Consider the following 17,388-nt stretch of genomic DNA (forward strand, 5'->3'; position numbering starts at 1 on the left):
AGCATGGCACTTCTTTTGTTCAATCCACTCTGCATCTACGCATCCACTGCAGCTCTCATCTTCAGCCGGAATATAGATAGGAGGTAACATGAGGCATAAACTATACAGTATAATAAAAGTGTGTGCTGTACAGCAAAATATAAATTTAGAGTAAGGAATAAATACAGGTAGTACCAAATGCCAAAGCATGGTGAGCTGAAATGTGTTGTCTGCCCATTTCTTGCTATTATTTCATGACCCTAAGCAATTTAATGTACCACAAAACACTTTCTGCAACACAGGATTGTAATTCTGCTGCAGAAAAACCCCACTGGGGGAGACTTTCCCATATTGTCACTTTCTCTAACACTGCTTGACAGCTAGCACTGATAACTCTGCAAAGATGGAGTGCTTGGATTCTTATCCCTTAAATTTTTCCTAATGCTTTTAATGGGTTGTGTTACACTATGCTGGGTTACATAATACTGTACAGCATAGCATACACAGATCAGTCATAAATGTATAACCACTGACACTGGTTCACTGGTTAAGTGAATTACATTGATTATCTTGTTACAATGGCATCTGAAAATCGGTGGGTATATTAGGCAGCAAGTAAACACTTTGTCCCTGAAGTTGATGTGTTGAAAGCAGAAAAAAGGTGCAGTTAGTTGTATACAGTATGGGGCTGTGTAGCCGCAGACTTGTCAGAGTGCCCATGCTGACCCATGTTCTCAGCCAAAAGTTCCTACAATGGGCAAATGAGCATCAGAACTTGACCATGGAGCAATGGAAAAAGGTGGCCTGATCTGAATTATTTATTTTACATCATGTAAATGGCTGTGTGTGTGTGTGTGCATCGCTACATGGGGAGACGGCACCAGCATGCAGTATGGGAAGAAGACAAGTCGTGGAGGAAGTGTGATGTTTTGGGCAATGTTCTGTGTGGAAACCTCCTGCCATTCTTGTGGATGTTATTTGACACGTACCACCTACTTAAACATTGTTGCTAACTAGGGATGAGCTTCGTGTTCGAGTCGAACGTACGTTCGACTCGAACATTGGCTGTTCGGCCGTTCGGCGAATTCCGAACGTTTGGGCCGTTCGCGTCAAAATTCGAGTGACGCGCGCACGGACCACAATGCACTGCGGTGGCGCAGTGCATTGCTGCCCCATGATTGGCCAAGCATGCACTGTGACCCCGCATGCTTGGCCAATCGCAGCGCCGGCAGCGAGGAGAGCCATGATTGGCCACAGGCATCCTGCCTGTGGCCAATCATAGCTCAGGCTGTGTAGTGCACGCCCCACACTATATAAGGCCGCCTTTGAGGCGGCCTCGTGTAGTGTGTTGGCATCTGAAGTAGTGGGTGTTCTGTGTACCTTCAACACAGTTACACACCGATCGTTTTTGGCTGATTTCCTATCTTGCTGCTGTGTAGTGGTTGTTGTCTGTGCCCTGACTGCAGTATACACCACTATATTCACCTCACCTATATAGCTAGTGATCTAGCTTTAACCACTTAACAACTGCCCATTGCCGATTAACGGCTTCAGGGGGGTTGTTTAACTCTGAGAGGCCGTTAATTAACGGCCTCCCAGAATTGTGCTCTCGCGTGCCCCGAGGTGTGCGCACTCGAGAGCATCCGTGACCGCCGGGTCGCATCACGGATCACGGTAAACGCCCGCTCATAGCGGCCGTTTACCACGTGATTGCTCCGTCAAATGACGGAGTGATCACTTGGAAACAAACCGGCGTCATGTTATGACGCCTGTTCCTCCCTCCCCTCTCTGTACCGATCGGTACAGCGGAGGGGAAAGAGATCGGTGTCAGCAGCGATGTGGGCTGCATCTGCAGTGCCCACATCGCTGCTCACCGAATTTAACCCCTCAATTCCCTGCCAATACTCTGCAATACCAGTGCATACTCTGCAGTACCCTGCCATTACTCTGCAGTACCCCGCCATTACTCTGCAGTGCAGTACCCTGCCATTACTCTGCAGTAACTCCCATTACTCTGCAGTACCCCCCAATACTCTGCAGTACCCGCCATTACTCTGCAGTACCCGCCAATACTCTGCAGTACCCGCCAATACTCTGCAGTACCCGCCAATACTCTGCAGTACCCGCCAATACTCTGCAGTACCCGCCAATACTCTGCAGTACCCTGCCATTACTCTGCAGTACCCTGCCATTACTCTGCAGTACCCTGCCATTACTCTGCAGTACCCTGCCATTACTCTGCAGTGCAGTACCCTGCCATTACTCTGCAGTAACCCCCATTACTCTGCAGTAACCCCCATTACTCTGCAGTACCCGCCATTACTCTGCAGTACCCGCCATTACTCTGCAGTACCCGCCATTACTCTGCAGTACCCGCCATTACTCTGCAGTACCCGCCATTACTCTGCAGTACCCCCAATACTCTGCAGTACCCCCAATACTCTGCAGTACCCCCAATACTCTGCAGTACCCTGCCATTACTCTGTAGTACCCCCCAATACTCTGCAGTACCCTGCTATTACTCTGTAGTACCCCGCCAATACCCCGCCAATACTCTGTAATACCCTGCCATAAATTGCCATACCCAGCCATACTCAGAGATACCCAGCCATACTCGGTGATACCCTGAAATACCCAGCCATAGACGCCCCCCACCCCTCACCGCCCTCCGGTGCTTCTACCAACTCGCCAGTACGATCAAAGCCAGAATCTTTTTTTTATTTTTTATTTCAGGCTTCCCAGCCTAGAGGTGAGATGTGGGGTCATATTGACCCCCCAGATTTCACTGTAAAGAGGACCTGTCACCCCATATTCCTATTACAAGGGATGTTTACATTTCTTGTAATAGGAATAAAAGTGATCAAAAATATATTTTTGGGGAAAAAAATGTCAAACTAAAATAAATAAAGTAAAATGAACAATAAAAAAAAAAAAAAAAAAATTAAAGCGCCCATGTCCCCATGTGCTCGCATGTGCCACACATGTGAGGTATCGCCGAGAATGTTAGAGCGAGAGCAATAATTCTAGTCCTAGACCTCCTCTGCAACTCAAAACATGTAACCAGTAAAAAAAAATTAAAGCGTCGCCTATGGGGATTTTTTAAGTAGCGACGTTTGGCGCCATTCCACGGGCATGTGCAATTTTGAAGAGTGACATGTTTGATATCTATTTACTCAGCATAACTTCATCTTTCACTTTATGCAAACATTGGGCTAACAAGTGGTTAATAATAGAGCTTGCAGTCAGTAGTGTTAGGAGATAGTGCGTGCTGTCTGCGTGCTCTGTACCCAGTACATACCACTATAATATAGGGCAGGCCCCTACTTTCAAACATCCAACTTACAAACATCTCCTACTTGCAAACGCAAGGAGACAGCAGCAAGTGAGATGAAAAAAGATGGACGACAAAACAAATTATACAGGGGTGATAACCCTTCCCTATGTTTTCCAAAAAGCTTAAAGATAGTTTTTTTGACTGGAGCTACACTTTAAAAATGTACCGGTTGAAAATGACAAACAGATTCAACTTAACACAACAAACCTACACAGTCCCTGTCTTGTTTGCACCGCCTGTATACTGCTGTTCTGAGTATATAGGGCCTGGGGGCCACACGCATTTCCTTTTTTTAATATGGGTACGGGTTCCCCTTAATATGCGTACAAGACCCAAATAGGCTGGTAATGGGCAGGGAGGGCTACCCATGCCATGTTTCTCAATGATTTTCAACCATATTGCAGGAACCAGATATAACATTAAAACCGCAAGCAGTTTTAAATGGTGTTATTTCCGTTTAATGTCATTTTGTGCAGGGACTGTTCTAAACACGGGAAACACGTGGCACTTCACAGGCATACTACAGACACCCCCCAGGCACCATATTTAAAGGAATATTTCACTTTTTTTTTTTTCACTTTAATCGTCATTAAAATCAGTGCTCCCGCCAAAACGGCAGTTTTTAAAACTTTTTTTTTGCAGTGACCCATGTCCCCTGAGGCAGGAGGCAGGTCCCCAAACCCTTTTTAGGACACTATCTTGCATATTAGCCGTTAAAATTAGCACTTTCCAATTCGAACGTTCGAGTCCCATAGACTTCAATGGGGTTCTAACGTTCGTACCGAACGCGGGGGTCGTTCGCAAGTTCTGGTGCGAACCGAACCGGGGGGTGTTCGGCTCATCCCTATTGCTAACCAAGTACACCCCTTCATGGAAATGGTTTCCCTGATGGCAGGCCTCTTTCAGCAGGATAATGCCACACTGTCGCACTGCGAATATAGTCTGAGAATGGTTTGAGCAACACAACAAAGAAGTTGAGACTTTGACTTGGCCTCCAAGTTCTCCAGATCTCAATCCAATTGAGCATCCGTGGGATGTGCAATCTTATAAAAAAAAAAGTTTGATCCATGGGAGCCTCACCTCACAATTTACAGGACTTCAAGGATCCACCGATGACTCTGTGCCAGATTTCACAGCATATATTCGGCGGTCTAGTAGAGTCCATGCCTCTACTGGTCATGGCTGTTTTAGCAACAAAAGGGAGACCTACTCAATATTAGATGGGTGGTCCTAAAGTTATGGCTGATTGGTGTGCAGACAAGAGAATGTATATTAATAAATACATAAGTATATATAAAAATATGTAGACGAATACATATTGGCCTAAACTGAGGAAAACAATACTTTTTTATATATTTTTGGGGATATTTATTATAGCATAAAGTAAAAAATATTGTGTTTTTTTTCAAAGTTGTCGCACTTTTTTGTTTATAGCACAAAAAATAAAAACCGCAGAGGCAATATCAAATACCACCAAAGAAAGCTCTATTTCAGGGGGAAAAAAAAGACATACATTTTGTTTGGGAGCCACGTCGCACAATCGCGCAATTGTCAGTTAAAATAACACAATGGCAAATCACAAAAAGTGCTCTGGTCTTTGGCCAGCCAAATGGTCCGGGGCTGAAGTGGTTAACCCCCCTAGCGGTAATCCCGAGTCTGGCTGGGGTTGGGATTTTAAATTACAGGAGCGGTAACCCCGAGCCAGACTCGGGATCGCTTCGCTGGATGCAGGGGAGGACACAGGGAGAGTTACTCACCTTGTCCCCTGGATCCAGCGATGTCCGCCGTGCTGTGATCGAGCCGTCCTGCGCTCGATTCACAGTGCCGAATGCCGCCGAGCTCCGTTCCCTGCGACGTTACGGCGCACGGGAGCGGAGAACGGCGGCAAATTCAAAAAAGTAAAAGTACACAAAACACACACAGCACTGTAATCTTACAGATTACAGTGCTGTATTAAAAAATACACACCCCCTTTGTCCCTAGTAGTCTATGCAGTGCCCTGCATGCACTTTTATATTATAAATACTGTTTTTTTCTGCCAGAAATTTGGAGATTGTCCATAGCAACCAGAAAGTGTCCCTTTTTCAGTGTTTTAGGATTTGATTACATTCTTGAATATTTTTTATTATTCTTTATTATATTATAAACTTTATCATACCCGGGATGTCTGCTAGACTCTGGTTTGAACAGATTTAAGAGCGTTATTCCTAAGAATTACAGGACTACAAAATAAACGCCAGATTTCCGTGCAAAATAATTGTACCGCTTTCAGCACCTTATTCCAGACTGAATCATACCGCCAGGGAGGTTAATAAAGTTACTCAGTCACCATTCTACAAATGAAAAAAAAAAGCTGCATTTGGAAAAAAAGCCTTAATAATCATATTTTGAATGGATTTGACAGGTTAAGGGCTAAGTGGGCTAAGTGGTTAGCACTTCCTCCTAGCAGAACTAGGATTGTTGGTTTGAATCCCAACCACACTAGCTGCCTGGAGTTTGAATGTTCTCCCTATGCCTGCGTGGAATTCCTCCTACATTCCGAAGACATGCTGGTAGGTTAATTGGCTCCTTTATTGTGTATGTATCAATGTAAGTTAGGGACCTTAGATTATAAACTCCTTGAGGACATGGACTGATGTGAATATATTAATTTTTTTCACATCAGTCCATGTCCTCAAGGAGTCCCTAACTCACATTGATACACACACACACACACACACACACACACACACACACACTGCTCTAATCTTAACCCTTGACATTTTCCACATTTTGTCATGTTACAACCAAGTGTTCATTTGAAAATCCCCCCCCCCCCCCCCCCTGCAAGATGCGTCTGACATTGGAGACAAATTTAAAAATCTTAGCTACCGCCTTTTAACAATTAACTTTATTATCAATCTAGGAGAGAATCCTGCAGTAATCTTTGGGAAGCCTTGTTCTTTTTTGTGTACTTTTCAGTGCCAACAATTCTTTGTAGTGTACAGTCGCACCTGTGACTTTCATCTCTCACCGCCATCATCCTTCTGTAAACAGTCAGCTAGGTTTGTCCAAACCTTTCATTAGAGAAGGTCTGAAAGCAAACAGCTTCTAATGTGCTTGTTCTTAGGAGAAAAAAAAAAAAAAAAGGTACTATTCTTTGAATCCTGACTTACAATACAGTATTTTTTTTTTTTTATTATTATTTAAAGCTGAACTCTTTAAATAAAAAAATAAAACATTCTCCCTTGCACTGGAGCTGCCCCACACAGCAAGTGTTAAAGCGGAGGTCCACCCTAAAGTGGACCTTCCGCTCATTGGAATCCCCTCCCCTCCGGCACCACAATTGGCACCTTTCAGGGGGGAGGGGGGTGCAGGTACCTGTACAGTACAGGTATCTGCACCCACTTCCGGGATAGCTCTCTGCGGAAAGGGGCGTAGATTACGCACCTTTCCGAAAGTCCCCCGCTGCCTGCTGGGAAACACACAGATCCCAGAGGCAGCGGGTCCATCCTTATTGCGCAGCGGGACTCGCGCATGCGCAGTAGGGAACTGGGAAATGAAGCGGAAAGGCTCCACTTCCTGATTCCCATACCCAAGATGGCGGCGGCAGCACCCGAGAGACGATCGAGAGATCGACTTCGGCTGCCGACATCGCGGGCGCGCTGGACAGGTAAGTGTCACTATTTTAAAAGTCAGCAGCTGCAGTATTTGTAGCTGCTGGCTTTAAAAAAAAAAAAAAAAAAAAAAAAAAAAAACGCGGACTCCCGGCGGACTCCCTCTTTAAATGCTTGTTTATCTGGAAAAGCAGTTTTACTTACCTGATCCTCCACTCATGCAGGCTCCTCCACGCTGCAAGGCGGGTCCCCATAGCCTCTTCTCTCCTATGCTCTTTGTACCTCAGATAACATGCACATAATTCTCCATTCACTAGATGCCATAATTAATGACAATATAATTCAATGATTACTCTGTACAAAGTAGACAATACAATGCTTCTACTAGCATGTTCAGGTCTTAACGTTCACATTGGTAATGATGTGACAAGGTCAGCGACAAGGGGGATAGAGCATATTAGGACAATGTCAAATAATTTGTAACTGGAGTAGAGCAGCCTTTCTTATTTTTTGTATCCTTTTACATAAGTCTGTGTTTACTGAGGATCCCTGGTGTGAATCACTTATCAATTATCCCTTGAAATGTGCTCCTTTACTACCAATAAATAAGTATACTTATTGTAAAAAGAAGAATACAGCAAGTAAAGCGGTGTCTTAGTTCCCACTTAATTTCAGCCTGATGTGGAGATTTTACGTTCAAAATAATATAGAAGGTTAAATAGTTTAGGAGGGTTGGGAAATAAATAGTTGATTTGTATTTCAAATAAAACTCTTACCTAAAAAGTAATGGTAACAAAGAATACATTTTGAACTTCTACAAAAAAAGTCTACCACATGAGAAGGGTTCCAAAGTAATGGAGGTGTTGGTTGGGTTTATTACAAAATTGCAATGTCTGCACTCCCTATTCCTATTAGCTCAGAAGTGTGCACCTCCTGATATCTATCACCGGAAGTTATGCCGGCCATACACGGTTCGAATTTCGAAATAATTTTCTTTCGAAAATCGTATCCAAGAATTTTCGTATGAATTTCGCGCCATTAGTGGGCTGCAGCAACAGCCGATTTTCATGTGGAAATTAAATTTGAGGAATCGGACATGTTGGAAATTTTATGAAAAATTTTCAAATCAATGATGAGAGAATCGTGCGAGAAATGTAATAAGAAAAGAAAATTTACAGAGAGAAAAGATGATTCCCGGCCACAAAAATTATTTTCTGTAGCAACATGAGGTTAAATTGAAGGCTTGGTCAGCCGAATTTCGAAAATGAATGGTGGCACCATCGGATCACAAAAAAAAACAAATTTTCTGATTTTGAAAAGAAAATTCGTTTGAAATTCGACCATGTATGGCCTGCATTACTTCCAGGTTCGGGGGAGCCACCAGTCACCGCATGGGCCCTGAAAATATGACTCCATCGGGCCTGTTTTTTTTTAGTGTGCATACTCCGATGACGTAGGCAGCAGCGCATATAGTGAATATCTCCTAAACTGTGAAAGTTTAGGAGATATTTACAGTAACTACAGGTGAGCCTTATTTTAGGCTTAACTGTAGGTACAGGTGGTGTAACAGTTTACAACCACCTTAAGTGACAATGCAGCTGATTTCCTCCAACCTTTAGCGGTCCCTGCACATACCAGACATCATTACTCGGTATAGGAAGTTTCCCATCACTGAAAATGTTGTACCTCTCTTTAGTAGATCATGTGACATGTAGGAGCCACAAATAAGGAGTTCAACAGCATTGTCACCAAGTGCCAGGTCCATTCTGGGGGTAATGCAGAGAGTTTGTGATAACACAAAATGGCACCCACGTCTGCACAGTTACAGTTATTTATATACAAATAAAGATACACACATCAGCACGGGCACCTAATGATGCAACCATGTGGGACTGTACCCACAGACAGCGACATGCTGTACAGTCCATAATCTGCTTCTACTAGACAGGTCCCCCTCTGTTAACACTTTGGTACACAGGAATGAGCCTAAAATACCTCCTATTCTGTCTGACTGGCACATACCAGAAGGTTAAAGTGGCTTATACGTTATAGATATATGAATCAAAACAGTTATGTATATGGTTTAGCAATTATATTGGCTTTTTTTTTTATAATCCTTTCGGTAAAGATCAACTACCATCTAAATCCAGAAAACACTGAAAGGTTTGCCAATTTTTTTTTTCACAACTGTATTTGACATCACAGTTGCAGGTTGAAAATGGCAGCTCAAATATGCAAGCTTGATTTAATCAAAAAAAGGGCAAAATCAATATTGTTCCTGTATTATAAAAACAAAATTGCTTGAGTACAAGTTCATATTCGAGCCTTCGCTAGCGGTGCTCCCTGAAGAGCAATCAGCATTTAGAATGCTCTTTAGAGAGCATTTCATAGGCAGCGAGGAGACATTGTTATGCCACCTCACCTCCTACCTCAATCCCTTGAACCCCATACTAGTGCACCGCAACTTGCTGTTGGGGGTGCGAATTTTTAATGCCCAATTTAGTAGAATAGGTAGCATTCAGTGGATGGTACTGCCCCATGAATGTGATGGTGGGGATAATTTTTCTGCAGTATATGCAATGTGTACACCCCAGCTAAGTAGGAGTGGTTGGGGGGGGGGGGGGGGGGAGTAAAACCCAAAATTCAACTGCATGGTTTTACTATCCCCCAACTGCTATGGTAAACAAGTTTTTAGATTAACAGCCATTTTTTTCATTACGCTATACAACAATATGAAGAAAAATACTACAGATCAGGAGGGAAAGCAAACATTTTCTACATTTCAGAATATAAATGATCCTATTGCTGACAATATTCTTCTCTTGCCTCACATTCACAGCTGACAGCTCAAATTCATAGAGGTCATGCTAAAACATTACAATAGTGGCTTTGGATATGATGATCATTTCAAGGCAATTCCAATTATGCATACAAAAAAAAAAAAAAAAAGACGTTTACACCTTATTCCCTGAAATTTTTAGAATAAGGCCAGTTATAAGCTCATAAACTTTTAGATGCAGGTAGTCATGTCTTTTGCTTTGTTATATATGTATGTATGTTTCAATGACTGTTTACTGCATATCCCACTTAGAAGGAAATGCTTTAATTGCAGTCACTTTTTTTGGTTTCCTTCTTTACATATTTTTGTTTTTAACCACCTCAGCCCCAGGAGATTTTACCCCCTTCATGACCAGAGCACTTTTTACAATTTGGCACTGGGTCGATTTAACTGACAATTGCACAGTCATTCAATGCTGTACCCAAACAAAATTTGTGTCCTTTTTTTTTCCCACAAATAGAGCTTTCTTTTGGTGGTGTTTGATCACCACTGCAGTTTTTATTTTTTGCGTTATAAACAACAAAAAAAAAAAAAAAAGAGTGAAAATTTTGAAAAAAAGAAAAAAAACTATATTTTTTACTTTTTGCTATAATAAATATCCCCCAAATTAAAAAAAAAAAAAATAATTCTTCAACAGTTTAGGCCAATATATATTCTATATAGTAATTATTAGTTATCCTCGCGCCACAATGAATAAACGACAAGAAAACTACTATGGTTGCAGCAAAACATTACTCGATTCATTATTTATTGTGGAGCGCAACACCACTTATTTACTTGATATATTCTATATAATTGTGGTAAAAAAAAATCACAATAGGCATATATTGTTTGGTTTGCGCAAAAGTTAAAGTGTCTACAAAAACTATAGGAAGAATTTATGGCATTTTTTATGTTTTTTTTTTTTTTTTTTACTAGTAATGGCAATGATCTGTGATTTTTATCGGTACTGCAACATTGCGAAGGACAGATCGGACACTTGACACATTTTTAGCACCATTGACATTTAGACAGCGATCAGCGCTATAAATATCCACTGATTACTGTGTAAATGTCACTGGTAGGGGAAGGGGTTAACACTAGGGGCGAATCAAGGGGTTAAATGTGTGTTCCCTAGATGTGTTCTAACTGTATGGGGATAGGAGTGACTGGGGGAGGAGACATATTGTTGTTCCTACTTACTAGGAACAACAATATGTCTCCTCTCCGCTGACAGAACAGGGATTTGTGTTTTTACACACACAAATCCCTGTGCTGGCTCTCGCATCGGGGCCCTCGGTCAGGTCCTAAGGGGGAAGACATGACCTACGGTGTTTCACCCAGCGGTGCCATTCTGCCACAGTATATACACGTGAGCCGGTCGGGAACCAGTTAAACTGAAGTTAAATATCTGATTTAACATATCTGGGCACTAACCTTTATTTTGTTTCACATTTCTTTATTTCGATTTTTTTTTTTTCCTGAAACTTCCCTCTTAAAGTGAAGGTGCATGTTATACGCCGATAAATACGGTATATCCAACTAACACGCCTAAGATCATCCTTAGTCCTGAGCGGACTAATTATTGAATAATATATATATATATATATATATATATATATATATATACACACACACACACACACACACACAAACACACTATACTGTGCATATCGATAGCTATACATCTCCAAATAACAAGCCCAAGCTCATCTCTTCACCACACAGCCACAAAGGCAGGAGAATTCTTGTTGGGCAGTGTATTAATGCTCGGCTGAAAACGCTGAGACCAAATTTTAATGGTTCAAAGAATGTTAGGCAAAATGGTCGGCCCTCACGCATGTTCACTTCATCAAATCTGGTCCTCTTTGAAAAAAAGTTTGGACCCCCCTGTTTTGAAACAATAAGCGGTAAAAGATGTACTGTATACTGAAAGACTAAAGCTGGATAAACATTATACAACTTAAGTTGTTAGATTTCCTTTCGATTTACCTTCAACTATGTAGTGCTAGGGCCTGCCTGATTGTATACAAATTGAAAGGGTTTAGGTTTGATCTAATATTATATGGTTTTGGTAAATCTAAAGGTAAAAATCTAAAGAAAATTGTATAGTGTGTAGCCAGCATTAGTTTGGCAAGAGAAACCCAATTTAATCGAATCTTACTGCAGCTGATTGTGTGGCCTAACGCCAAACCATCTGGTCAGATGATCTTAGCTGATGGGGAGGGTCAATCAATGAAAACAATTATATTTGGTTTCATCAAAATCTTATCACCAAATTTACTATAGGATTTGGTTATGTGATTGATTGCCAGGTGACAGATTAGATATCACTTACGTAATATTTATCATCCATTTGATTGTAGGCAAGCTTTACAACTCCATATGAGCCCTATAACAAACAAAAAACACATTAGAGTTACTACTGCATATCATATTTCACATTTTACAGATTTCACATTGCTAGACATTTACACAAAGATTCATTAACATAAAATTCATTATGTTTCTCAAGACCCGCTTCTATTTTTAATACTGAATCAATCTTCTGTTCGTTGCCACAATAACGTTCACCAACCATTGGGTGTTCTTAGTGTACAAAGGCCACCAGCTGCCCTACAACAGCAACATTTAGAGCTCATATGTTCCAAATTATTTTCACAGGTTTTTTTTTTTTTCTGACAATGCACTTTATTTGTTGCAGCTTAGATAGATTACAACATCTTGGAAGTTTGCATAAAACCCAAAGAAAGATTACACCAGCATTAAAACACACTCTTATACTCAGGAACCAACAGAAAAATTGAAATGACTTGCTCACCTGAGTAAAGTAACTTACTGTCCCCTCTTTTTACTATTTCTTGAATGACAATGTTGAATATTTACCTTGTATATTAAATAGTGGTGTACCGCTTATGAAAATTTACCATATATCTCTCTGTGACCAAAGTAATCCAGGTGGAAGATGTTGAGCAAATTAAAAGAAAAAAAATAAAATAAATGAGAACCAGGTGCCATATGCATCCCTCTACTCATTTATAGTTAACCCCCATCCCAAGCCCCCTTTTCCAAGCTGCACACACCTTTGTGGTTCTTCCTCTTCTTTCCCTACAGATGCCGGAAGGGAACAGAGAAGTTCTGATTGGTCAGCAAGATCATGTGCTGGTGCAGACCAATCAGAACCACTCTAACCCATCCTGGCATCCCTAGAAAAAGAAGAGGAAGATCAGTGCGGTTTTCAAATCCCAGTACAGCTACACCGGTTGAAACATGTCACCTACGGAGGAAAGAGCAGCAGTGAACATAGTGAAAAAATGAACTTGCACTTTAAAATTTATAAAATATTTAAAAGGTGTTGGGATATTAATGCGGATTCAAAATGATCAGAAACGAGGCAGTTTTAAAACAACTCCACTGGCTTTTGTAAGGCAGCTTCCAAAATAAGTAGGGGTCTTATAATGGGTATCAAGGAGTGACTGAAAAGGCATACAAAAAAAAATGTTAATTAAAATCCTATTAAACTCTTTTACCCTAAGGTTTAGTGCCCATTGCTTTTTAATACATTTATAACTAAGGGCATAGGGAGGCAGATTTGGGTTTTTGTACTTGAGCTAACAGGGGCAGAAGGTAAAGTTCAGCCTATGGAAAGATGATGTTCATTATTATCCGCTTCAGCTACTTGTTCCTCTCTGCAAGTTAAAGTATGACACTATGAATTATTGCTTTCTATTAGGGGTATATTTTGAAAAGGTATTTTAAGCCTACTTTACACTGTCTACAGTTGGAATATATATTTTTTTAAACAATGGTGTGCAAAGACCAGGGAAGGAGTGGTCTGCTAGGTGGCACTGCAACAATTAATTACCGGTTCTCTGATTGTGAACGGGCATCCCCCATGGAGCTTACTAAAGTTACTTTTAACAATTTAGAGTTTAGATGTTGGCTGGAAAAGTAAAGGTCTTGTTTAATGACAAGAAGGCTATTCCAGTGTCTACAACCCAAGACATCAGGTTGTGGTACTGCAAGTAATTCTACTTGACCATCTTCAAAACATTGCAAAGAAAAATAGGCAAACCTCTTACCAGGATTTGATAAAATTGAACTTTCTATGTAGATCCTTTTACTTAAAACAGACATGGGCAATTATTTTTCCAAGGGGCTACATGAGAAACTGAAACGGTTGGCAAGGTCTCTATATACACTATATTACCAAAAGTATTGTGACATCACATTCTTAGTCTGAAGGGTTCAATATTGAGTTGGCCCACCCTTTTCAGCTATAACAGCTTCAACTCTTCTGGGAAGGCTGTCCACAAGATATAGGGGTGTGTCTATGGAAATTTTTGACCATTCTTCCAGAAGCACATTTGTGAGGTTAGGCACTGACGTTGGAGAGAAAGCCTGGCTCTCAGTCTGCCCTCTAAATTCATCCCAAAGTTTTTCTATTGGGTTGAGGTTAGGACTCAAGCGTCCTCTTCACTGGAACCAAGGGGTCAAGCCCAACCCCTGAAAAACAATACCACACCATAACCCCCACTCCACCAAATTATTTGGACCAGTGCACAAAGCAAGGTCTATAAAGACATGGGTGAGCGCGTTTGGGGTGGAGGAACTTGACTGGCCTGCACAGAGTCCTGACCTCAACTTGATAGAGCATTTTTGGGATGAATTAGAGTGCAGACTGCAAGCCAGGCCTTCTCTCCAACATCAGTGCCTAACCTCACAAATGCGCTTCTGGAAGAATGGTCAAACATTCCCATAGACATTCTCCTAAACCTTGTACACAGCCTTCCCAGAAGAGTTGAAGCTGTTATAGCTGCAAAGGGTGGGCCAACTCAATATTGAACCCTACAGACTAAGACTGGGTTGCGATTAAAGTTCATGTGGGTGTACGTCCCAATACTTTCGGTAATATAGTGTACGTAAACATATAGAAAACAAAAACCTTCCATTGGGAATATTAGGTATATCTGCTCATGAAATGGGTCTCTTTCAGATGGGCAGTTGGGTGTGGTAAAAATGGGGAGGCGGAGCCACAGTTTCGCTGCCACCCGGCCACCCACTCAAACTGTAAAATAACAGCCGGATATGCTCTGTTCACGTGTCATGGCTATGGTATCTTTAATTCTGGGTACAGTTGGAGGTCTGCTTGCCAAATGCATCCATTAAGTTCCATTGGTGTCAGGAATCCTATGCAATGCACATGATTGCGGCACAGTATCGTAGCATTATAGGTCAAAGCCAAGATGACTGCCAGGAAAACCAGGGTTGTGGATGGCTCTGCATGATCTGAAGTTGGGAGAGGGCACCCCGAGGATGAGAGTGCTACTTTGGGCATTGTCTTACAGGTGTTGCAAAATGCTGCCCCCTGTATTTCCTTACCACATTTGGGACAAAAAGTGGATCCTGCAAGCCTTCTCCTCTCTGGCATGCTGCCCCATCAGTGTCCACCAGGCTCAGATACCATAGGCAATGCCACCCCCCCCCCCCCAGCAGGGGTACTTACAGTTCCAAGGGCAGAAATAAATGGCTTGTAAGCTTCAGCAGCAGTAGGGCGCCTTGCAGGTGGAGTGAGGAAATTTGTGGCAACAGCAGAACAGTGATACACACTAGTGTTGGTACATATACCTAACTACACATGTAGAACATAACTGGCAGTTTAACAGCTGCCACACTGCCCCTTCCTGGCCTCCTTGTGCTAACAACGGCAATTAGGGAATAAGCCCGGTACAAATATGGCACTACTCCCCAGGCCCTTCAGGTATTTTGCTATTCCCTGGTTCAATTAGTCAGGTAGTAACCCCACTAAAGAGAAACAGCCAGCCACATTTCTTCAAACAAAAATGTCATAAAGGAACAGATGCCCCACATAAAAATTCCTGACCCCAGCTCTAGCAGGTAACTTCAAACTAAGGAGAGCCCTTTAGCATCTTCTCCCTGCCTTCAGAAGAAATTGCTAGGAGTCACAGCCGTTTACCATAGTACTGCAAAACACCCCTGGCTAGTTCTGAAGTGCTACAGGCCTAATAGGGGGAACACTGTGACAAACCAACAGTGTGGCAGATCATATATGCCCCTCCCAGGGCAAAAACACCAGTAGCTGCTCATTAGGAAGCCAGGCCACTGCATGAAGCTGCACGGTGCTAGGAACTGCATGCACTCAATGACTGCAAATGGAGGCATCTCCAGGATCTTTATTATTAGGCCTATCACCCAGCCAGCAGCTTGCTTGAAAAAACAAAGGATCCTAAGATTTCCCAGAAGAAAAATTATATGTGCTAACTAATATAAAGTATGTTAATGATTGAATGTTCACACATGTGGAGGGAGTTTTTGTCACTAGTAAGGGCTGTCCCCCTGAAGAAAAAAGAGAAAATAGGATTTTTTTTGTACTCCCCATAAACCCTTTTTTCTGCATTTATCGGAGGACAGAGCACCGATCTCTCTGGCTGTCACACATGTAAATACTTTTGTTTCTGTTATTTGCACTACTGTGCCATGTAACTGAGCATTCACAGCTGTGGAGCAGGGGCTTTTCCCTTGGACTGTATTTTGTTTTGAAGTGCAATTCCTGAAGGTGCCGATATACCCAGTCGATGACCATCCAAAGCAGAGCTGTGCCCTCCAATGAATGACAGAAACATATCTACTGTATGCTCTTGTTAGAAAATGCAAGGAATTGATTTTTTTTTTTCTTTCCAGAATAAAATGATTTTTTTTTACTTTCTATACAAAGAAAGACTGATCAATTCAAGTTTCAAACCTTACTGGTACAGTAAATACTGAATGCAGGTTGCTAGGCACCATATTAATAATACACAGCATTTTCACTGCTGTACAAAAGAGGCATCAAAAATCTAAGCCATGTGTTAAAACTAAATTCTGTACTGCATTCCCTAATTTCATAGCAGATTATTTTTAAGGCATTATATCAGAATAGAGGGCTTCATTTTAATAGGTCAGAACTGGCTGAACACATCGATCAGATACTATTACACCAGGCTTAAGGTGATTGTAGTCATATTGGAGCACTTGCAACAACACAGTGGTGTACTATTAATGATACTTTATTTGCACCAACAGGTAAATATTCAGTCCAAGATCTACCATCCCCTTATTAGTTCAAAAAGTACTAATTAAATAAATAAACTAAAAAAAAATAAAAAATAAAAAATAAAACACTGTTGCCAAAAATCACACACAAAGCAAAAAATGAGACAATTTGTGAAATAAGTAGTACAGAAGTAGTTTATGGGATAGTCCTACTTTTCATAATCACAGAGTTATTCTGAAATGTTTCCCAAGACAATTCAAAAATATTGTTGGAATAATGCAAGGTGGTTATTTACAAGCAGGGCCCTCTGATTCCTCCTGTATTGAATTGTATTTTAATAGTACTGTCTACCCTCAAGTTGTAAAGCGCTGCGTAAACTGTTGGCACTATATAAAGATGTGGGGTTTTAAAATAGTTTATTTCTTTTTACGTTAAATAAAAAAATAAAGGATACAGATAAACGGAAACAAAAACAAGACAAAAAAAAAAATTAACCTCTTATTTAACTAGTCCCTGTGGCAGTTTTACTCAGCCAGTTCCAGGTTGAATGTGATGTATAGCTGCTGATCCCTTTCACAGATCACTCTTCCAGGATATTAACGCAACA

General features: G+C 41.4%; 1 protein-coding gene across 6 annotated transcripts in view; it reads right to left on the reverse strand.

The window, feature by feature from the left end:
- The window catches only part of CAMKK1 (calcium/calmodulin dependent protein kinase kinase 1), a 311,605-nt gene that overhangs the window by 167,718 nt on the left and 126,499 nt on the right, over window positions 1–17,388 (reverse strand). For all 6 annotated transcript variants that reach the window (XM_077482348.1, XM_077482343.1, XM_077482344.1 and 3 more), the window contains exon 4: window positions 12,066–12,119. In XM_077482348.1, coding sequence (XP_077338474.1) covers window positions 12,066–12,119 — 54 coding nt within the window. The remainder of the gene's footprint in view (window positions 1–12,065; window positions 12,120–17,388) is intronic.

This window comes from Lithobates pipiens, unplaced genomic scaffold (genome assembly GCF_037356315.1).
Source record: "Lithobates pipiens isolate NorthernLeopardFrog02 unplaced genomic scaffold, aLitPip1_a1.2 Scaffold_16, whole genome shotgun sequence".
Taxonomy (NCBI): Eukaryota; Metazoa; Chordata; class Amphibia; order Anura; family Ranidae; genus Lithobates; species Lithobates pipiens.